The 24,354-nt window shown below is 47.3% G+C and overlaps 1 protein-coding gene across 1 annotated transcript; it reads left to right on the top strand.

The window, feature by feature from the left end:
• Window positions 1-29: 29 nt before the first annotated feature.
• RRP9 (ribosomal RNA processing 9, U3 small nucleolar RNA binding protein) lies at window positions 30-22,433 on the top strand (the record flags this gene model as incomplete). Its single annotated transcript, XM_089666035.1, has 14 exons — window positions 30-121; window positions 209-318; window positions 409-470; window positions 3,518-3,559; window positions 4,415-4,541; window positions 6,599-6,723; window positions 14,449-14,541; window positions 16,202-16,302; window positions 16,717-16,851; window positions 17,454-17,516; window positions 18,410-18,555; window positions 19,069-19,148; window positions 19,969-20,042; window positions 22,248-22,433. Coding segments are annotated over 14 exons (1,341 nt in total), but the record flags the coding sequence as incomplete, so codon positions are not given.
• Window positions 22,434-24,354: the final 1,921 nt, after the last annotated feature.

Raw genomic sequence — 24,354 nt, forward strand, 5'->3', positions numbered from 1 at the left:
ATATTTTTTTTTAACATTTTACATTTTTTTTGTCCTTTCAGGTGAATGATGGGGGCGCCCAGAAGAAAAAGAAAAAGGCGAATCTGCGGGAGGAGATCGAGAGCGACTCTGACACCGAAGTGTGAGTCCCCCACCCCCGTTTTTCTATTTTATTATTTTCACCCGGGAAATTCTGTTCTCCCTCATCCATTGCCTGTTCTCTACCCAGAGCCCCGACTCGCAGGAAGCCGGAGGAGGAGCAGGAGGACCTGGAGGAGACTGCGCAGGAGAAGAAGCTGCGATTGGCCAAGGAGTATCTGCAGCAGCTGCAGGCGCAGGGTGAGGAGAGGCGGCGGCTGGGCACTGCACCGCGCCATTGTTCTGTCACTGTTTGTTCATAATGACGTCTGAATGTTCTCTGTCCTTCAGAGGAGGAGCGACTGGAGGACGAGGGCCTGGACGCCATAGGCAGCCGCTTACAGGAGGATGTGGTGAGTGCGCTGGAGGGGGTCATACTGGGCCTGGTCATGTGACGGGTTCTCTTGATAGGCCCCTTTCCTCCTCTGGAGCCCGAAGTCTGATACCTGAGTAAGCTCTATATCGGTGTCGGAGCTTACATACAGCCAATGAGCTCCCCCATGTGACAGTAATTGGGGCTTGGCGATTGGCTGCTGCAGCTCGGGGGGGGGGGGGGGGGGGGAAGGTCACACGTGCAGCACAGTGGCTAAATGGTTAGCACTTCTGCCTGGCAGTACTCGGGTCGTTGGTTCAAATCCAAACCATGGCACCACCTGCCTGGAGTTTGCATGTTCTCCCTGTGCGGGTTTCCTCCGGGTACTTTCGTTTCCTCCCACACTCCAAAGACATGCTGGTAGGTTAACTGGCTCCTGTCTAAATTGTCCCTAGTATGTGTATGTATGAATGTGAGTTAGGGACCTTAGATTGTACGCCCCTCGGGGGCGGGGCCTGGTGTGAATGTACAATATACAGTCAGGTCCATAAATATTGGGACAGCGACACAATTCTAACATTTTTGGCTCTATACACCACCACAATGGATTTGAAATGAAACGAACAAGATGTGCTTTAACTGCAGACTGTCAGCTTTAATTTGAGGGTATTTACATCCAAATCAGGTGAACGGTGTAGGAATTACAACAGTTTGCATAGGTGCCTCCCACTTGTTAAGGGACCAAAAGTAATGGGACAATTGGCTTCTCAGCTGTTCCATGGTCAGGTGTGTGTTATTCCCTCATTATCCCAATTACAATGAGCAGATAAAAGGTCCAGAGTTCATTTCAAGTGTGCTATTTGCATTTGGAATCTGTTGCTGTCAACCCTCAAGATGAGATCCAAAGAGCTATCACTATCAGTGAAGCCATCATTAGGCTGAAAAAACAAAACAAACCCATCAGAGAGATAGCAAAAACATTAGGCGTGGCCAAAACAACTGTTTGGAACATCCTTAAAAAGAAGGAACGCACCGGTGAGCTCAGCAACACCAAAAGACCCGGAAGACCACGGAAAACAACTGTGGTGGATGAGCGAAGAATTTTTTCCCTGGTGAAGAAAACACCCTTCACAACAGTTGGCCAGATCAAGAACACTCTCCAGGAGGTAGGTGTATGTGTGTCAAAGTCACCAATCAAGAGAAGACTTCACCAGAGTGAATACAGAGGGTTCACCACAAGATGGAAACCATTGGTGAGCCTCAAACACAGGAAGGCCAGATTAGAGTTTGCCAAACGACATGTAAAAAAGCCTTCACAGTTCTGGAACAACATCCTATGGACAGAGGAGACCGACATCAACTTGTACCAGAGTGATGGGAAGAGAAGAGTATGGAGAAGGAACTGCTCATGATCCTCAGCATACCACCTCATCAGTGATCATGGTGGTGGTAGTGTCATGGCGTGGGCATGTATGGCTGCCAATGGAACTGCTTCTCTTGTATTTATTGATGATGTGACGGCTGACAGAAGCAGCCGGATGGATTGTGAAGTGTTTCGGGAATATTATCGGCTCATATTCAGCCAAATGCTTCACAACTCATTGGACGCTTCACAGTGCAGATGGACAATGACCCAAAGCAGACTGCAAAAGACACCAAAGAAGTGGAATGTTCTGCAATGGCCAAGTCAATCACCTGACCTGAATCCGATTGAGCATTTCACTTGCTGAAGACAAAACTGAAGGGAAAATGCCCCAAGAACAAGCAGGAACTGAAGACAGTTGCAGTAGAGGCCTGGCAGAGCATCACCAGGGATGACACCCAGCGTCTGCGGATGTCTATGCGTTCCACACTTCAGGCTGTAATTGACTGCAAAGGATTTGCAACCAAGTATTAAAAAGTGAAAGTTTGATTTATAATTATTATTCTGTCCCATTACTTTTGGTCCCTTAACAAGTGGGAGGCACATATGCAAACTGTTGTAATTCCTACACCGTTCACCTGATTTGGATGTAAATACCCTCAAATTAAAGCTGACAGTCTGCAGTTAAAGCACATCTTGTTCGTTTCATTTCAAATCCATTGTGGTGTATAGAGCCAAAAATGTTAGAATTGTGTCCATGTCCCAATATTTATGGACCTGACTGTATATGTAAAGCGCTGTGTACATTGAAGGCGCTATACAAGTACCTGAAATAATAATAATGCCTCCCCGCCCCCTTCTATACCTGCAAGCACTGGGAATTTCCAAATGTTCCAACAGAGTGGCAGGGGGAGCACACCTAATGCAAGCATCAGAAGGGGGGGTGCGATTTTTTTTTTTTTTTTTTTTTTTTTTTTTTACTTTTTCTGCCCAGCCCTGGCAATCCCTTTAACAGGGTCTTTTACGATCGGAGGAAGAATCGGCCAATCATGTGACCAATGTGATTGTTGGTCGCATGATCAGGAGCTGCGCTAGGAGCACAGAAAGCTCTGCCACTCATAACCGCATATGTGCAGCCCGTGGGCATTAAAGACCGCCCATTTTGTTGATGCACGTATGCCTTTAAAGTGATTTAATTCTGATGAATATCTAAGCAAGGTCAGTGCGAACATTGGACAGAATTTTTGTATTCTATCACTCACAGGGAAAATGAAGATTTTAGGGAGGGATTCTTTCCAGTAAGAGCGGTTAGACTGTAGAGCAGACTTTCCAACTTTGAGGAACTCTTGAAATAACTTTCTAGGCTCAGGGAACCCCGGCTAAAAATGACTGTCTACAACTCGTGATACATTAGTGTGATGGTGAGAGGGGGAAAATGCTCCTTACGCTTGTGGTCACTGGGAGGAATTCCCCCCTCCCCCCCCTTACAGATCGCTGAAAAGATCAATGGTGTCAGTGGGGACTTATGAGAGGTGCTAATTGCTGAAGGAACCCCTAACAACCTCTGGAGGAACCCTTCTGTGGAGTGTCTTATCACATGAGGTAGTAATGATGAGATAAAAGAAAAATCGTCTTCAGGGTCTGTACAGGAATTCTTACTAAATGTAACACGGGGACTAGGAGGGGGGGAGGTGCCGGCACTGATCACTGTCTTGTCTCTGCAGCTTGAACAGCGAGGAAGACTTCAGCGTCAGCTCGCCAAAGAGGTAACATTCATTCCATAATTAAATGAAACCGATCCGCACTTCCGCCATTGCTCCAAAATCGGCGTTTTTTTTTTAATCGGCTGCAGTGAAGACATCGCAGGTACAAAGGGTGACGCGTTTCGGCTTAACAGGGCTTCGTCACAACCCATACATTCATTCCATAGCTCTGACATAGACCGCAGCGCTGTACAGAGATCACTGAGCCAGTCCCATCAGTCTCTGTACCAGAGGAGCTTACACTCTAATGTCCCCCCCCCCCACAGCCCCATCAGTCTCTGTACCAGAGGAGCTTACACTCTAATGTCCCCTCCCCCACAGTCACATCAGTCTCTGTACCAGAGGAGCTTACACTCTAATGTCCCCTCCCCCACAGCCCCATCAGTCTCTGCACCAGAGGAGCTTACACTCTAATGTCCCCTCCCCCACAGCCCCATCAGTCTCTGCACCAGAGGAGCTTACACTCTAATGTCCCCTCCCCCACAGCCCCATCAGTCTCTGCACCAGAGGAGCTTACACTCTAATGTCCCCTCCCCCACAGCCCCATCAGTCTCCGCACCAGAGGAGCTTACACTCTAATGTCCCCTCCCCCACAGCCCCATCAGTCTCTGTACCAGAGGAGCTTACAGTCTAATGTCCCCTCCCCCACAGTCACCTCAGTCTGCACCAGAGGAGCTTACAGTCTGTCCCCTCCCCCACAGTCACGTCAGTCTCTGTACCAGAGGAGCTTACTCTCTAATGCCCCCTCCCCCACAGTCGCACACTATTATACATTTATATAGCTCTGACTTCTCTCTCTCTTCCTTTTATGATGATACTTTGTTTCTATTTGTATTTCCCCTCTGGCTCCGCCCCCAGTTGCTGCCTCCAGATCCTTCCGAGTTCCGCCTTCTTCGTGGTCACCAGCTCCCCATCACCTGCGTTGTCATCACTCCGGACGATAAACACGTCTTCTCCGCCTCCAAGGATTGCTCCATCATCAAATGTGAGTGGGGGGGGGGGGGGGAATGGTGGAAACATTAACCCTTTACTTGGGTGCACAGCAGGTCCCTGTAATGGGGGGGGGAGGGCAGAGACATGTTATACTTACCTGCTTTGTGTAATGGTTGTGCACAGAGCAACCCGATCCACTTCTCGGGGCCCCTGCCAGCGCTCTTGGACCCTCCCCCATTGACCAGTTACCCTGATACAAGCCGCTTGATATGGGGGCACTGGCGCATGCTCACTCTCAAGCACTGCTGTGTGTTCATACGACACGTAGAGCCGCGGCTAAGCCGCCCCCCCTCATTGGCTCACTGGCCACTGGCTTCTGCTGCTATGTCAGCCAGTGAGGAGAGGGAGTCCTGGTACAGCTGAGGCTCTTATGAACATTGCTGGATCGAGAGGGGGCTCAGGTGAGTATTGGGGGGCGCTACACATGGGGGTATGTTACCTTCTGCCTTTAGAACCACTTTAAGCCCAAATCTCCCAATTATTCCTGGGAACAAGCCTAAAGGAGCACGATGCAGCTCCTCCTCGTCCTCGTTCTTCTCGTTCTCGGCCTCCTCCTCCTCGTTCTCCTCGTTCTTGTTCTTCTCGTTCTCCTCGTTCTTGTTCTTCTCGTTCTCCTCGTTCTTGTTCTTCTTCTCGTTCTCCTCGTTCTTGTTCTTCTTCTCGTTCTCCTCGTTCTTGTTCTTCTTCTCGTTCTCCTCGTTCTTGTTCTTCTCGTTCTCCTCGTTCTTGTTCTTCTCGTTGTTCTCGGCCTTCTCCTCGTTCTTGTTCTTCTCGTTGTTCTCGGCCTTCTCCTCCTCCTCCTCCTCCTCCTCGTTCTCGGCCTTCTCCTCCTCCTCCTCGTTCTCGGCCTTCTCCTCCTCCTCCTCGTTCTCGGCCTTCTCCTCCTCCTCCTCCTCCTCGTTCTCGGCCTTCTCCTCCTCCTCCTCCTCCTCGTTCTCGGCCTTCTCCTCCTCCTCCTCCTCCTCGTTCTCGGCCTCCTCCTCCTCCTCCTCCTCGTTCTCGGCCTTCTCCTCCTCCTCCTCCTCCTCGTTCTCGGCCTTCTCCTCGTTCTTGTTCTCCTCGTTCTCCTCGTTCTCCTTCTCGTTCTCCTCGTTCTCCTTCTCGTTCTCCTCGTTCTCCTTCTCGTTCTCCTCGTTCTCCTTCTCGTTCTCCTCGTTCTTCTTCTCGTTCTCCTCGTTCTTCTTCTCGTTCTCCTCGTTCTTCTTCTCGTTCTCCTCGTTCTTCTTCTCGTTCTCCTCGTTCTTCTTCTCGTTCTCCTCGTTCTTCTTCTCGTTCTCCTCGTTCTTCTTCTCGTTCTCCTCGTTCTTCTTCTCGTTCTCCTCGTTCTTCTTCTCGTTCTCCTCGTTTTTGTTCTCCTCGTTCTCCTCGTTTTTGTTCTCCTTGTTCTCCTCGTTTTCCTCCTTCTCCTCGTTTTCCTCCTTCTCCTCGTTTTCCTCCTTCTCCTCGTTTTCCTCCTTCTCCTCGTTTTCCTCCTTCTCCTCGTTTTCCTCCTTCTCCTCGTTTTCCTCCTTCTCCTCGTTTTCCTCCTTCTCCTCGTTTTCCTCCTTCTCCTCCCCATCCTGTTCTCTTCCCTGTTCTCCTCCCATTGAAGTACTACAAGTCCCTCTCCCCGTACAGAGCTGAGTCTGGGGGAGGACACTGGAGGTTCCTGTACGTTGCACCCGGCATGCACTGATCACAGGCGCAATGCTCTGCAGATTTCATTGCAAATAAATGATCACAGATTGATCCTGAGATCGGTGTTGCTGCACTTACTGGGTTTTTTTTCGGAAAAATGGTGCCTGAGCTTCGTCCTGGAAATATTTATAAACTTGCAGCTCCTCATCTTACATTGATCATCGGTTCCAGATCCAGGACTTCTAAAGGCCCGAGATGTTCTAGGCCTGAAGGGAAAACGTGTGTATGTGTGTGTGGGCTGCGATGAGCTGACTGGCAGGCTGTGATTGGGTGAAGCGGCAGCTGTGGAGAGTTTGGAGCGGAGTGGCACTTTAGTTTGCCTTGTTGGATGTCAATGATGAGGAATTGTCATCGATTGCTTTTGTTCTGCAGGGTCAGTGAGCGATGGAAAGAAGGTACACAAGATTCCTGGGGGGCGGAAGGGCTGCGAACAGACACACGTGGGGCACACGGCGCACATCCTCTGCATGGCGGTGTCATCAGACGGGAAGTACTTGGTGAGGACAATTATTAAAGTGTTACTGAACCCGCAACAGTCCAATCCGTCTGTAGATGCAGCAAAGCATGCTGGGTATACTCACTGTGGGACCTAAGGGGTTAATCCTCTGCAAAGGCTGTTTGATCCTGTCTTCTTTGATCCTCCCCTTCTTCTACTGTCCCCAATCCATCTGCCGATTTAGTACAGAGCTCTAGGGTTCACTCAGTTTGGTGTGTATTGCTAGAGGGTTTTTTTCTTCTTTTCCTTTTTTTTTTCTGTTTTTATTTTTCTTTTTCTTTTTTCTTTCCCCTTTTTTTTTTTTCTCCTTTTTTTTTTTTCTTTTTCTTTTTTTCTCCTTTTTTCTCTTTTCTTTAACAGCTAGTGGGGGATCTTCTCCTCCTGCTAGCTGTCAAATTTTTAAACAAATGTGGGCCTACACCCACCCCGCCTCGTTACTCATTCACAGTCCTCCTGTGAATGAGAAATTACAAGTCCCGAGAGCATTAGTAGCTGTTGGCTTGTAGTTCTCAGCAGTTCATTGATTCTTCCTGTTAGTATATCTGCCCATACATCCTGTACATCCCATATGAGGAAGCAGATATACTGACAGGTGTGCAGGAGACCTGAATGGCACCAAGGATCTGCTGATAGCTGGTACCATGGTTTTCCGGCACCTGCAACCAAAAATAATAAATGCACTTTTTTTAACCTGTGTAAAGAAAGAAAAAAGTGCATTTCATTTTTTTTTTTTTTTTTTAGCAAAAGGTGAACTTTACCCTTTAAATAAAATCCTAATATAAACGGTGGTGGTGGTAGTAGTATAATTTAAATAATAGAAAAATATTAAAAAATATATATATTTTTTGTATTTAAATGTTTTATTAAAATCTCTAAATCAAAATAATATTTAAAGTAGAACTATAGGAAAAACTTTTTTTTTTCTCGCCATCTGTGTCCCATTGTGAAGATTTCCCTTCACTCCCTGTCCCATAGGCAAGTGAGAGTGAATCCCATAGGGACCCCAGACCACCAGAACTAGTGCCCCCATTGGCAGATTCCCTCTCTATTACTTTTATGGGGGAAAACTCAAAATGTGGAGTTTTATTCTATTTTCACTTTCAATAATAATGATAAATGGGACAAAGAGGAGGAATCTCCCCGACATGGACACAGACTGCAATAAAAACTGACGGGTTCTAATTCCTCTCCACTCCAAAACTTAACCATTTGCTGCCCGCCCTATGGCCGAATGGCGGCTGGCAAATGTCATCAGCGTTCCGGGTGGACGCCATATGGCGTCCTCCCGCACATGCGCAGATTGCGCTCCTGCAGAGCCGTGCAGCGGCGCGATCTGTCACCGGCCGTGTACCTCGGACACGGCCAATGACAGATCTGAGTATCGGCCCCCGTTGCCGGTACCATGTGACCTGCTGTGACCAATTACAGCAGGGCACATGACAGTTGTATACAATGGATGGCTTCATTCATGCCATCCATTGTATACTAGTGTCTAGCTGTGAATGGTCACAGCTAATCACATGCACATGTCATGTGATTAGCCGTGGCCAAATCACAGCTAAGCACAAGAAAAAAAAAAACCCTGAATGAATCAATTTCATTCAGGTAAATGCTTGCTTATAGCAAAGTAATTCTTTGCTATAAGTAGAGATGAGCGAATTTCTCAAAAATTCGATTCGGCTGATTCGGCGAATTCCAGTGTGAAATTCGATTCGATGCGAATTTCTTCGCTACGAAGATGACTTATAAAAAGGGGTTTCTAGGCTTCAGAGAGCCTTTAAATTAGTGCAGAACACTGTACCTTTAATTTAAATGCCCTTGGAGATGAGGAAGGAGAAGGATGAGAAGGAGAAGGATGAGAAGGAGAAGGATGAGAAGGAGAAGGATGAGAAGGAGAAGGATGAGAAGGAGAAGGATGAGAAGGAGAAGGATGAGAAGGAGAAGGATGAGAAGGAGAAGGATGAGAAGGAGAAGGATGAGAAGGAGAAGGATGAGAAGAAGGAGAAGGATGAGAAGAAGGAGAAGGATGAGAAGAAGGAGAAGGATGAGAAGAAGGAGAAGGATGAGAAGAAGGAGAAGGATGAGAAGAAGGAGAAGGATGAGAAGAAGGAGAAGGATGAGGAGAAGGAGAAGAAGGAGAAGAAGGAGAAGGAGAAGAAGGAGAAGAAGGAGAAGGATGAGAAGGATGAGAAGGATGAGAAGGATGAGAAGGATGAGAAGGATGAGGAGGATGAGGAGGATGAGGAGAAGGAGAAGGATGAGGAGAAGGAGAAGGATGAGGAGAAGGAGAAGGAGAAGGATGAGGAGAAGGAGAAGGATGAGGAGAAGGAGAAGGATGAGGAGAAGGAGAAGGATGAGGAGAAGGAGAAGGATGAGGAGAAGGAGAAGGATGAGGAGAAGGAGAAGGATGAGGAGAAGGAGAAGGATGAGGAGAAGGAGAGGATGAGGAGAAGGAGAAGGATGAGGAGAAGGATGAGGAGAAGGATGAGGAGAAGGATGAGGAGAAGGATGAGGAGAAGGATGAGGAGAAGGATGAGGAGAAGGATGAGGGAGAAGGATGAGGAGAAGGATGAGGGATGAGGAGAAGAAGGATGAGGAGAAGAAGGATGAGGAGAAGGATGAGGAGAAGGATGAGGAGAAGGATGAGGAGAAGGATGAGGAGAAGGAGAAGGAGGAGAAGGAGAAGGATGAGGAGAAGGAGAAGGAGAAGGATGAGGAGAAGGAGAAGGAGAAGGATGAGGAGAAGGATGAGGAGAAGGATGAGGAGAAGGATGAGGAGAAGGATGAGGAGAAGAAGGAGAAGGATGAGGAGAAGGATGAGGAGAAGGAGAAGGAGGAGAAGGAGAAGGATGAGGAGAAGGAGAAGGAGAAGGATGAGGAGAAGGAGAAGGATGAGAAGATGGAGAAGGAGAAGGATGAGGAAGATGGAGAAGGAGAAGGATGAGAAGATGGAGAAGGAGAGGATGAGAAGATGGAGAAGGAGAAGAAGGAGAAGGACTGAGAAGATGGAGAAGGAGAAGGATGAGAAGATGGAGAAGGAGAAGGAAGGAGAAGGATGAGAAGATGGAGAAGGAGAAGGATGAGAAGATGGAGAAGGAGAAGAAGGAGAAGGATGAGAAGATGGAGAAGGAGAAGGATGAGAAGATGGAGAAGGAGAAGAAGGAGAAGGATGAGAAGATGGAGAAGGAGAAGGATGAGAAGATGGAGAAGGAGAAGGATGAGAAGATGGAGAAGGAGAAGGATGAGAAGATGGAGAAGGAGAAGGATGAGAAGATGGAGAAGGAGAAGGATGAGAAGATGGAGAAGGAGAAGGATGAGAAGATGGAGAAGGAAAAGGATGAGAAGATGGAGAAGGAGAAGGATGAGAAGATGGAGAAGGAGAAGGATGAGAAGATGGAGAAGGAGAAGGATGAGAAGATGGAGAAGGAGAAGGATGAGAAGATGGAGAAGGAGAAGGATGAGAAGGATGAGAAGATGGAGAAGGAGAAGGATGAGAAGATGGAGAAGGAGAAGGATGAGAAGATGGAGAAGGAGAAGGATGAGAAGGACAGTTCTGTGACAGTTTCTGTCTATTTCTGACAGTTCTGGGACATTCACTCCATACAGCTGTTTCAACCGCTGTATGGAGGGAATGTCATGGAACTGTCAGAAATAGACTATTAATGACAGTTCTGGGACTGTCCTTCCATGCAGCGGTTGAAACATTGTATGTATTTGTTTCCATTTAGGATACAGATGTTTCAACCGCTGTACATGTGAAGAAGCTGTGAGAGAACTGTCAGAAATAGAGGAACTCTGCACATACACTTTTTGCCGGCTTGGAATTATTCTTCTTTTCATCCTACTTCTTCTTCATCCTCATCCTCATCCTCTTCTTCTGAGGATGAAGATGAAGAAGAGGAAGAAGTAGGATGAAAAGAAGAATAATTCCAAGCCGGCAAAAAGTGTATGTGCAGAGTTCCTCTATTTCTGACAGTTCTCTCACAGCTTCTTCACATGTACAGCGGTTGAAACATCTGTATCCTAAATGGAAACTAATAGATACAATGTTTCAACCGCTAAACATGTGTTCCTTCTGTCAGAGAACTGTCAGAAATAGCGGAGCTCACTGCAGGGACACTTTTGCCGGCTGATCGGGAAATGTTCGATTCGCGCACCCGAAGTAGGCAAAATTTCGGTTTCGCCGCGAATCAAATATTTCCTGAAATTCGACTCGAATTCCGGTTCGCCTGGTTCGATTCGCTCATCTCTAGCTATAAGCAAATTGTGTTTAAAAAAAAAAAAAAATACTGATCACTTCCCCAAAGTAGTACAATGTTACTATGGTAACAACAAAAATCTTAAGACGCTGTACTGCACTGGTGACAGTATGTAAAAAAAAAAAAAAAAAATAGGGAAACTAATTTTTTAAATTTTTAAATTTTCTGAAAAATTATGACAAATACAACTTCCAAAAACTCGCCATGCCGCTTATGAAGTACGTCGGACTGTCTACTCTGCAAAAAGGGGTCATTTGGGGGATATCTGTACCGTCCTGACATTTGGGGGATATCTGTCCTGACATTTGGGGGATATCTGTCCTGACATTTGGGGGATATCTGTCCTGACATTTGGGGGATATCTGTCCTGACATTGGGGGATATCTGTCCTGACATTTGGGGGATATCTGTCCTGACATTTGGGGGATATCTGTGCCGTCCTGACATTTGGGGGATATCTGTGCCGTCCTGACATTTGGGGGATATCTGTGCCGTCCTGACATTTGGGGGATATCTGTGCCGTCCTGACATTTGGGGGATATCTGTCCCGTCCTGACATTTGGGGGATATCTGTCCCGTCCTGACATTTGGGGGATATCTGTCCCGTCCTGACATTTGGGGGATATCTGTCCCGTCCTGACATTTGGGGGATATCTGTCCCGTCCTGACATTTGGGGGATATCTGTCCCGTCCTGACATTTGGGGGATATCTGTCCCGTCCTGACATTTGGGGGATATCTGTCCCGTCCTGACATTTGGGGGATATCTGTCCCGTCCTGACATTTGGGGGATATCTGTACCGTCCTGACATTTGGGGGATATCTGTCCTGTCCTGACATTTGGGGGATATCTGTCCTGTCCTGACATTCTTGGACCTCAAGAAATTAGATTGGCTGTCAGTACTTCAGGATTGATCAATATTCAGATCTATACCATAGTTTGTGAACGCTGTAACCTTCCTACAAACTAAATAATACATCCTAATTTGGGTTATTTTCACCAAAGACATGGAGCAGAATACATCTCGGCCTAAATTTATGAAGAACAATTATTTATTTGCAAACTTTTATAACAGAAACAAAGAAAACGTGTGTGTTTTTGTTGTTTTTTTTTTTTTCAACATTTTTGGTCTTTTCTTGTTAATTTAGCAAAAAATAAAAACTTTAGCGGTGATTAAATACCACCAAAAGAAAGCTCTAGTTGTGTGAAGAAAATGATAAAATTTTAGTTTGTTGTATGACCGCAATTGTCATTCATTGTACCCAAAGTGTGAGAGCGCTGAAACGTGAAAACTGGCCTGGGCAGGAAGGGGGAAAATTGCCCGGTATTGAAATGGTTAAAGACAAAACACTTTTTTTTTTTTTGGGGTATACTTTAATCATCTTAAATAAAATATTATTTTTATGTTTTTTTTCTAATTTTATAATACCGTATTTGCCGGCGTATAAGACGACTTTTTGACCCTTGAAAATCTTCTCAAAAGTCGGGGGTCGTCTTATACGCCGGTACACATGTTAGGGGGGGCTGCGGCATTAAGTACAGGGGTTTGCAGGGGCTGACGTCTCTTACCTGGATCCAGTCCCACGACGATCCGGTCCAGGAAGCGCGGCGTCTCCTTCAGTTCGGCCACTGGATGTTCGTGCGGCTGCGCGGCTCCGCCTCCTCACCGGTGATTGGCCGCCAGAACTGTAGCTCGGGAAAGGCACACAGGCGGCCAATCACCGGCGAGGGGGCGGAGCCGAGCGGCCCCGCGAAAATTGAGTGCCGGAGCAGCAGGTAAGTGCTCTGTGTAGAGGTGCTGCTGCAACCACATATGCTGGCTGCAGCAGCACCGTACTAGAACAGGGTCAGCAAGTGTCAGTGGGAGGAATAGTGCCCCATCATTGGTGTCACTGATACCAATGATGGGGCACTATTCCTCCCACTGATACCAACGATGGGGCACTATTCCTCCCACTGATACCAATGATGGGGCACTATTCCTCCCCCCCACTGACACCAACGATGGGGCACTATTCCTCCCCCCCCCACTGACACCAACGATGGGGCACTATTCCCCCCCCCCCACTGACACCAATGATGGGGCACTATTCCCCCCCCCCACTGACACCAATGATGGGGCACTATTCCCCCCCCCCCACTGACACCAATGATGGGGCACTATTCCACCCCCCACTGACACCAATGATGGGGCACTATTCCACCCCTCACTGACACCAATGATGGGACACCATTCCTCCCACTGACACCAATGATGGGGCACTATTCCTGCCACTGATACCAATGATGGGGCACTATTCCTCCCACTGATACCAATGATGGGGCACTATTCCTCCCACTGATACCAATGATGGGGCACTATTCCTCCCACTGACACCAATGATGGGGCACTATTCCTCCCACTGATACCAATGATGGGGCACTATTCCTCCCACTGATACCAATGATGGGACACTATTCCTCCCACTGACACCAATGATGGGGCACTATTCCTCCCACTGATACCAATGATGGGACACTATTCCTCCCACTGACATCAATGATGGGACACTATTCCTCCCACTGATACCAATGATGGGACACTATTCCTCCCACTGACACCAATGATGGGGCACTATTCCTCCCACTGATACCAATGATGGGGCACTATTCCTCCCACTGACACCAATGATGGGGCACTATTCCTCCCACTGACACCAATGATGGGGCACTATTCCTCCCACTGACACCAATGATGGGGCACTATTCCTCCCACTGACACCAATGATGGGGCACTATTCCTCCCACTGACACCAATGATGGGGCACTATTCCTCCCACTGACACCAATGATGGGGCACTATTCCTCCCACTGACACCAATGATGGGGCACTATTCCTCCCACTGACACCAATGATGGGGCACTATTCCTCCCACTGACACCAATGGTGGGGCACTATTCCTCCCACTGACACCAATGGTGGGGCACTATTCCTCCCACTGACATCAATGATGGGACACTATTCCTCCCACTGACACCAATGATGGGGCACTATTCCTCCCACTGACATCAATGATGGGGCACTATTCCTCCCACTGACACCAATGATGGGCACTATTCCTCTCACTGACACCAATGATGGGGCGCTATTCCTCCCACTGACATCAATGATGGGGCGCTATTCCTCCCACTGACATCAATGATGGGGCGCTATTCCTCCCACTGACATCAATGATGGGGCACTATTCCTCCCACTGATACCAATGATGGGGCACTATTCCTCCCACTGATACCAATGATGGGGCGCTATTCCTCCCACTGGTGTGCATTGGAAGAGGGGTAGTCTTATACGGCGAGTATAGCCCAAACACTACATTTTAGCAGGAAAAGTAGGGGGGTCGTCTTATACGCCGGCAAATACGGTATATTTAAGTACATGACAAGTTGTCACCGATCGATTGCCGCTAATGGTTTTTGTTCCCCTCCAGGCCTCGGGTGATCAGAATAAACTGATCTTCATCTGGAATGCAGAAACCTGCCAGAACCTTCACAAGTTCCAGGGACACCGAGGAGCCGTGTCTGTGAGTCACTTACCTCCTCCTCTCAGTATTTAACCCCTTCCTGCCTATGAGTACAACAAATCTTAACGCCTAAGCACAATTTTGCAACTTTGACCTGTTAGCAAAACTGTCCGTATCATCACTACTACTCTGTGTACCCAGGTGGATTATATCTTGGTTTTTTTTTTTTTTTTCAGGACAAATTGGGCTTTAATTTGATGATAAATGGTAATGGATATCACCTGTTTTTTTTTTTTTTTTAACTCATCAAAGAAAAATTGGCCCAAAATAATAAAAAAAAAATAATTAAATTTAGCTGTATATTTCTTGTTACTACCATAACCTACTACCAAAGAACTGAAAATAATTTCTCTTGCTCCTGAGGAGTGCAGCATTACCACAAGTGTACGTTGTTTGTTGTTTATAATGCGCATTTTGCTTTTTTTTTTTTTTTTTTTTTCCTGTCACTAACTTAAAAAAAAAAAAATAATAATCCTGACCTTGACCAAAAACACTAACCCTGGCACTGACCTAGATCAAACCTTCATCTAGGTTTTTTTTTTGTTTTTTTTGTTTTTTTTGTTTTATCTGTTTACACACTTTTTTTTGTTTTTTTTTTTTTTGTTTTTTTTTCCCCTCTGAAAGGACAGAGATATACAATGTATCTTTCTCCTTCATTCAAAGAGAGAAAACAGGAGGGCAGGCTTCACAGTGACTGCTGACGGTGATAGCCAGTCAGGGGCTCTCACAGCGATCAGGTGACCCAGAATCGGGAGTTCTGGCTCCCATTCGTTAGAACGGGTCCTAGGGCTTTTCAGTGAGACCCCGGTCTCTGGTATGTGATGTCAGTGATGGGGGTAGGGAGTCTGTGATGGAGGGGAGCTGTGATTGTGGGGGGTCTGTTATGGGATGTCAGTGATGGGGGTAGGGAGTCTATGATGGAGGGGAGCTGTGATGGGGGGGGGTGTCTGTTATGGGGCAGTCTGTGATATGGGTAGGGGGTCTGTGATGTAAAGGGAGTGGGGGGGAGGAACTGTGATGTGAAGAATCTGAGTTGTGACACTCGGACCCCCGCTGGAAGATTATTTTTTTTTTTTTTTAACCAGATCCCTGTGAATTTTATTTCTGTACCCCACTCTTTAGGATGGTGGGGGGGGAATCACATGAATGTGGAAACAGTATGGAGCGGTTTTGCACTTTCAGCAGCTTTGCTATTGGAAATCCATGGGGTCCTGTACAGCCTACCTGAACATGATTTCCCCCCCCCCGGGCATGGTACAGGAGCACTGTCTGCACCCCCGTCATCAGCATCCCTGGCAGCGCTGCCACTTTGATAGATCAGTGTTGGCAGGACATTGTGGCCGGCTCCAAGAAGCCCAAACAGATGGTCGTGTGCCGCCCGCCATTCTCCATTCTGGGGATTCCTCCGCTGGCACCTCCCGGCTCACCCTGCCTGGCAACATCCCCACCACTGACTCCACTTAAATGTGATTGGGATGATGGCTACCAGGCAAAAATGAGGGGGGTACTCAAGGGCAACTCTGCCGATCCATTGGGGCCTGGATCCGGTACCCCCCCGCCCCTTCCATTGGGTAGAATCCAGTGGTCAGGGTATTGTAAGATTTCTCCATCTGCTGTCTGGAGTTCACTTTTTTAACTCCTCACTTCTCCGCCCTCACAGGCACTCTCCTTCCAGAAGGGGACGTATCAGCTGTTCAGCGCCTCCCACGATCGCTCCATCAAAGTCTGGAATGTCGCAGAGAACTCCTACATAGAGACCCTGTAAGTGTGCCGTGCTTTACGGCCTGCTGTGCTGCATATCCTCTTGGACTGTCTGCTACAAAAACTGGTAAAAAGGATGGCTCCCCCTCCCCAAAACCCCCAAAAAATCGATTCCTGCACCTGCTCTGCCACAGTCACCTGCACAGAGATTTATACAGGGTAGTGTGGTTCATTTCCTAGCTAGGCTCTTGTCTGCATGGAGTTTGGGCTCTTGTCTGCATGGAGTTTGTATGCGCTCTTGGCTTCTGCCTCTGCCGGCTTTTAGAAGTGACCCATCTACAGATAGCAGTGTCCGCCCCTCTGTGGTGCAGCTCCGCCCTATATATAGTACACGGTCTCTGTACTGCACCACGGTATATGTCAGAGATATAGAAATCGGTGATGTCATCGTAACACAAAATTCTTCCTCTTCAGTTTCGGCCACCAGGATTGTGTCACCGGATTGGACAGCCTGAGCCGAGAGCGCTGCGTGACGGCAGGAGGACGAGATGGGACGGTCCGAGTGTGGAAGATCGCAGAAGAGTCGCAGCTTGTCTTCAGCGGGCAGGAGTAAGTGGGAGGGGCATAGACACAAAGTACTGGGGGCAATTCCCCATTGTGGGAGGGGCATGGACACAAAGTACTGGGGGCAATTCCCCATTGTGGGAGGGGCATGGACACAAAGTACTGGGGGAAATCAAACCATTGTGGGAGGGGCAGAGACGCAAACTACTGCGGGAAATCTCCCCATTGTGGGAGGGGCAGAGACAAACTAAGGGATGTCTCCCCATTGTGGGAGGGAGAGAGGCACAAACTAATGTAGGAAAGTTTCCCCATTGTGGGAGGGGCATAGACACAAATTATTGGGGGAAATCTCCCCATTGTGGGAGGGGCAGAGACACTGCTGCAGGAAATCTCCCCATTGTGGGGGGGAGAGAGGCACAAACTAATGTAGGAAACATCCCCATTGTGGGAGGGGCAGAGACACAAACTACTGAGGGAAATCTCCCCATTGTGGGAGGGGCAGAGACACAGATTGGGGGTTGCGAAGAGCCTGAAGAATTAGTTGGGTGACCAGGCTTGCTGAGTTGTACACATGTCTGTCTATATGAAATGATACAATCTCAGACACAGGCAGCAAAAATGTAATGATGTTTATTTGTGGTTTCCAGGGGTTCTATAGATTGTATCCGGTTGATAAACGAGGAGCACATGGTGTCCGGAGCAGATGATGGGTAGGTGGCCCTGACTTGTTTTTTTAAGGTGGTTGTTGTGTACTTTTTTTTTCTTTTCTTATGGTCAAGTGTGCTGCGTGTCCTCTTCAGGTGGGTGAAGGAAGTGAATCACCCGCATGTTGTTCTTAAAGTATGTTTCAGTCCAGGGGAGGGTCCGCTACGCCTGCGCAAGCCTGGAGGGGCCCGGCACGCCTGCGCAAGCCTGGAGGGGAGGGGGCCGCTACGCCTGCGCAAGCCTGGAGGGGAGGGGGCCGCTACGCCTGCGCAAGCCTGGAGGGGAAGGGGGCCGCTACGCCTGCGCAAGCCTGGAGGGGAAGGGGGCCGCTACGCCTGCGCAAGCCTGGAGGGGAGGGGGCCGCTACGCCTGCGCAAGCCTGGAGGGGAGGGGGCCGCTACGCCTGCGCGGGACTGGAGGGGAGGGGGCCGCTACGCCTGCGCGGGACTGGAGGGGAGGGGGCCGCTACGCCTGCGCGGGACTGGAGGGGAGGGGGCCGCTACGCCTGCGCGGGACTGGAGGGGAGGGGGCCGCTACGCCTGCGCGGGACTGGAGGGGAGGGGGCCGCTACGCCTGCGCGGGACTGGAGGGGAGGGGGCGGCCAGAGGGGGGATTGGTCCACAAGTGGGTAAATCTGGCACTCCTCTAAACAGACAGAATTTTGCATTAAGCGGCAGTTTCCTCCCTCCAGAAAGGAACAGAATAAAAGTCTATCGGGGTTGAAGTAAAATCGCCGTGTTTTGGTGATTTTTCTCTCCAGGAAGGCAGAAGACGTCACCTGTCAGTGAGGCCGGAGAATAAATTGGGCATTCGGAATACAGACTCCATCATCAGTAGAAGTGGAAATGCCGGCCCAGCTCCTCCAGTATGATCTCTTACCTCTCCTTCCTTTTTGTAGCTCCATCGCGGTGTGGAACGTGTCGAAGAAGAAGCCCCTTGCTCGGGTAAAGTGCGCACACGGGAAGCATGGGGTCCCCGGCTTGGAGGAGCCCCATTGGATCTCGGCCGTGTCTGCCGTGCTGAACAGCAATGTGGTCGCCTCCGGTATGACTTTTGAATGTGTACTCCATTTTGAAGGGTCCATCAGTGATAGTTCTGGGTGGAGCTTTCGCTTTCTCCGTCTTCTTTTTACAATATTACACACATTTAGGGAACCACCGGCCCCTTGCTATGGCGGCAGCAGTAGGTCCGTGAACTCAGCGATCTCGCCAGTGGAGTCCCTGAGAGATCAGAAACCAACATTTCATTGTTGGTTGGAGGAACCCTTGAAGTGGCGTTCTGTAGATGATGCCTCCACCAGAACACCAAAATTGGGGGGGGGGGGGAGGGGCTCCCGGCATGCTCAGCACCATCTACTCTCATTCTGGGGTATGCACAGTGATGGGGGGGGGGGGGGGACCTCTGCAGTTTTGGGTTTTCTAGTTCTTCATGTGGTCCCGACATGTTCTGCAGAAGTTTACTGTCAGGAAATGAACATTGAAGGACTGATACATTGTAACAGGAAACACAATGTATGTCTCACATGGCGAGCTCCTCTCATGTCTCTGCTCTTCCTAGGATCTCATGACGGCTCCGTGCGTTTGTGGCAGTGTGGGGAGGGATTCCGGGGTCTGCACCCCCTCTTCACCATTCCCCTGGTAAGTCCTGAGTGGTCAGTCTGACCTGCACCTCCTAAACCGTTTCCAGCAAAGATAAGAGTCTGTTGTCATGTATGACCGCATGTTCATCTCCTAGGTAATGGTGACTTGCCTGCATTTTGCCACAGGTAGTTCTCGTGAATGGATAGGCTGCGTTCTCAGTGATGTCACCGCTCTCTAGTGAAGGGATAGGCTGCATTCTCAGTGATGTCACCGCTCTCTAGTGAAGGGATAGGCTGCGTTCTCAGTGATGTCACCGCTCTCTAGTGAAGGGATAGGCTGCGTTCTCAGTGATGTCACCGCTCTCTAGTGAACGGATAGGCTGCGTTCTCAGTGATGTCATCGCTCTCTAGTGAAGGGATAGGCTGCATTCTCAGTGATGTCACCGCTCTCTAGTGAAGGGATAGGCTGCGTTCTCAGTGATGTCACCGCTCTCTAGTGAAGGGATAGGCTGCGTTCTCAGTGATGTCACCGCTCTCTAGTGAATGGATAGGCTGCGTTCTCAGTGATGTCACAGCTCTCTAGTGAATGGATAGGCTGCGTTCTCAGTGACGTCACCGCTCTCTAGTGAAGGGATAGGCTGCGTTCTCAGTGATGTCACAGCTCTCTAGTGAATGGATAGGCTGCGTTCTCAGTGATGTCACCGCTCTCTAGTGAATGGATAGGCTGCGTTCTCAGTGATGTCACCGCTCTCTAGTGAATGGATAGGCTGCAGTCTCGGTGATGTCACCAGTATTGGTAGTAGATGCCCCCACTGTGTCTCTGAAAGGTCTGTTGTGAGGACTTCGATTCATTTTTAATGTCTTCTCCCCTCATCCAGGTTGGGTTTGTGAATTGTCTCCAGTTCTCGACTACGGCAGAGTTTTTGGTGGCTGGAGTTGGCCAGGAACACAGGTGAGATGATTTCTGGGGCTTTCAGTTCTAGTGAACACCGAAAAGAGTCCTGTCTGTGTGCTCTGGTCCCGTCACCATCGAGGTGCCTCTACAGGTTGGAGAACCAGAAAGTACCAACAGACGTGACTTTCCCGGAGGTCCCCTTTATAGGAGGAGCCATGAGAAGAGCAGACCACTCGGGGATTCTCTGGGCGGGTCATGTTGCGTCAGTTACTTTTTGTTTTTTGTCATTTTGAAAACCCTATTGCTACTTCATGTCTGCATTTTTTTTCCCATCTTGATGAGTATGGGCCCTTCCACACCGGCGTTCCGTTCTTTGTCTTCAGTTCAGTCACGTTTTTTTCGAAGAAAAAACGGATAAGTTTACATTTGTTTTTTTTCATTGGTTTACATTGTGTTTTTTTTTTTTTCATTGGTTTACATTGTGTTTTTTTTTCCTTGGTTTACATTGTGGGTTTTTTTCATTGGTTTACGTTGTGTTGTTTTTTTTCATTGGTTTACATTGTGGTTTTTTTTTTTGTTTTTGTTTTTTTTTTCTCATTGGTTTACATTGTGTTTTTGTTTTTTTTTCATTGGTTTTACATTGTGTTTTTTTTTCATTGGTTTACATTGTGGGTTTTTTTCATTGGTTTACATTGTGGTTTTTTTTTTTCATTGGTTTACATTGTTTTTTTTTTTTTTCATTGGTTTACATTGTGTGTTTTTTTTTTTCATTGGTTTACAGTGTTTTTTTTTTTTTCATTGGTTTACATTGTGTTTTTTTTTCATTGGTTTACATTGGGGTTTTTCATTGGTTTACATTGTGGGTTTTTTTCATTGGTTTACGTTGTGTTGTTTTTTTTCATTGGTTTACATTGTGGTTTTTTTTTTTGTTTTTGTTTTTTTTTTCTCATTGGTTTACATTGTGTTTTTGTTTTTTTTTCATTGGTTTACATTGTGTTTTTTTTTCATTGGTTTACATTGTGGGTTTTTTTCATTGGTTTACATTGTGGTTTTTTTTTTTCATTGGTTTACATTGTTTTTTTTTTTTTTCATTGGTTTACATTGTGTGTTTTTTTTTTTCATTGGTTTACAGTGTTTTTTTTTTTTTCATTGGTTTACATTGTGTTTTTTTTTCATTGGTTTACATTGGGGTTTTTCATTGGTTTACATTGTGGGTTTTTTTCATTGGTTTACGTTGTGTTGTTTTTTTTCATTGGTTTACATTGTGGTTTTTTTTTTGGTTTTTTTTTTTTTTCTCATTTGGTTTACATTGTGTTTTTTTCATTGGTTTACATTGTGTTTTTTTTTTTCATTGGTTTACATTGTGTTTTTTTTTTTTTTTTCATTGGTTTACATTGTGTTTTTTTTTTTTTCATTGGTTTACATTGTGTTTTTTTTTTTTTTTCATTGGTTTACATTGTGTGTTTTTTTTTTCATTGGTTTACATTGTGTTTTTTTTTTTCATTGGTTTACATTGGGGTTTTTCATTGGTTTACATTGTGGGTTTTTTTTCATTGGTTTACATTGTTTGTTTTTTTTTGTTTTTTTTTTCTCATTGGTTTACATTGGGGTTTTTCATTGGTTTACATTGGGGTTTTTTTTTTTTTTTTTTTCATTGGTTTACATGTTTTTTTCATTGTTTGTTTTTTTTTGTTCATCCATTTGCATGTTTTTTTCATTGGTTTTTCATCCGTAAACGGGCATACGGAACGCCCGTGTGAAATGGGCCTAAAGAAAACTCTCCTACAGGACATTTGTCCCCTGCCTGTATTAAACCAAGCCCCACAGGGGCCCCCTGGGAAGGCTACAAACCAACCCCTCCTCCCCCCTCAATCCCTTCCAGAGACATCTTGTTCCTATCCTGTGAGATCTCAGGGTAGGTGGTGGGAGGGGTGAAGGCTATTTTCTTGGTAATATTTTTTTTTTTCTTCCTGCATGTCAGTGGGCAGGCAGCTCCAGCAGTGCAGTTTGTTGTCTCCATCCGTAAAGGTTTAGCATTAGGTGTACTCCACTGATCCGAGTCAAGCAGTAAATCAGTATTGGGTAATCTCTGGGTGACTGTGGGATCTTTGGAACACCTCCATGCTAAAGAACAGAGCGGTACGACTCCGGGGCTGCAGACAACAAAAACAGGTCATAGAAGATCGGTCACAGAGTTTGTATTTTCTGCTTGAGACCCCCCCCTGTACTCACACGTCGCCATTGTTTTCCTTCCTGCGGCAGACTCGGACGTTGGTGGAGGTTAAAAGAAGCCAGAAACGGGTTGTACATCATTCCCTTCAAGAGGAAGCAGCCGCACAGTGAAGGATCCTGAGACTTCTGATTGGACGTTGTGATTATTTTTTTTTTTCCCCTGTTCAGATGTTTAATTATCAACCTTTCGTATTTCATAAAATTTGTGAAAGTGAACATCAGTGTGTCTTCTCCCTCCCCCCGCCGCCGGCCGCATTCTGTAGATTTGGAGAGGATGGGAGGGTGGAGCCATCTGCAGGCGCAGACATTGGGGTGCTGCCATTGTAGGAAGGAGGACCGGGGAGACCTGGAGGGGAATGAATAGAAGGGTGCGCAGCTTGTGGTGTTCAGTCTTTTGATTGGATAAAATAAATCCAGCAGCACACCTCATCGGCTTTCTTCTTGTCGTCCTCTATCAGTGCAGGCTACATGGGGGGGGACTGCCCTGCTTTTCAGGGGCCCCAATGTAGTCTCCCCCCATGTGCATGGGACTACACCTAATGCTCTGAGCCCTGGCCTGCACACGCAGCCCTAAAAGTGGACCTGTCTCGGAAGAAGTAGAGGTGAGGGGACATCTATTGGGGACACGTTCCAGTCAACTGTCGGAAAATGGAAATTGGCTCCACTTTGCAGAGATTCCGCCTCATTTCCTGTTGCTTCTCCTGGACTGGAAGCTTATTCTCCCCAATGGCACAAAAAAAAAAAAAAAAATGGGTGGGGGGCAGTTTTAACCCTCTCCTTCTTTATTCAAAACTTTAAAAAGTTGGACAACACAAGCATTTGAAATGGAAACTTGTAATCTACAATGTGTCCAGTAGATGTCTCCCTTCACCCTACAACTAAGGGCGCTTAAGCTGGGTATGTGTTTGTTTTTTTTTTCGTTTTTTGTTTTTTTTTTCCGCACAATAAACATTTGTGACCGCAGAGGACGTGAAATGATGCTACTAAAAAATACCTGACAGCAGATACAAAAGACAAAAAAAGCAGCTCTGTAATCAATAATACAATCATTAAAGTGATTTTGAATACAAGCAGCCCAAGTACCTGAATGTGACCCCGGTATCAGCCAGCCGGGCTGGAGTGTGAGAGGGGAGGAGCAGCGCAAAGTGCCAATCAATTCATGCTGATAGGAGGAGAGAGCAGAGTGACATAGAGATTAGCTCACTCTGAGATGCGCTTCGCTGCTTCCTCTTTCATCGTCCGGTTACAGGCTGAGGGCAGGTCTGGGACAGAACTGGGCTCAGGGAAAGTAGATTGCATGATGCTGGCCATGCACCTGAGGACATCTAGTGACAGAAATTAGTACTGCAGGAGAAATCTTTAGTTTTAAAGCTAAATTTTGCTGTGAAAGCTGATTCTTTTTTTTTTATTGTGCTTTTTGTTTTTTTTCTTTCATTTTCGGATGCTGTTCTGCAACTACTGTAGGCTGACCCCCGTTCACACCTATGCGGGCCGCATTTTGCTCGGGCATGAGAGCCCATTCATTTGAATGGACTCCCCTGCTGGTGACACGCAGGTAAGACGTCCCTGCACTACTTTGTAAAATGCAGCCGAGGTTCCCAGTACGGTTGCATTTCCCAGTGTGGGCCGAGTTCCATTAGAACTAATGACCCCCCTGCCCGCGGGTCCGCAATTCCCTGTGCGGGTGGTGCGGCTGCACGGATTTGTGTGCGGATCCGCAGCGGCACCACCCGCACAGATGTGAACCTAGGGTCAGTGTATAAATATATGAGGAGATGCCGGCAGGAAGTGCTTCTTCTTGAGTCAGGTTGGACACAACAGGCTCCACTGGCAGGGAGGAACAGTAATGCCCAATCACTGTGTAGCAGCACTAAGCAGGATACGCAGCCTGCATATGGACTGAACAAATGGATCTGCCCCCACAGAGAACTAAAAAGTATTCATTAAATAAGGGAAAGAAATCGTTATTAAAGTTGTCGGTTCAGGTGATCGCCCCTCACATACATTGCTCTATCAAAGCTACAGGAAGAATATATTGAAAAGCTTGAAAGAATGTGCGGCGTGTCTCTCGGAATGCCGCTACGAAGGTCTTTTGTTCCCGGGGAGAGAGCCGGTGACTAATGGACCCGCTAAGCCC

This window comes from Staurois parvus, unplaced genomic scaffold (genome assembly GCF_062004578.1).
Source record: "Staurois parvus isolate SC_StPar_1 unplaced genomic scaffold, SC_StPar_1.0 ptg002480l, whole genome shotgun sequence".
NCBI lineage: Eukaryota > Metazoa > Chordata > Amphibia > Anura > Ranidae > Staurois > Staurois parvus.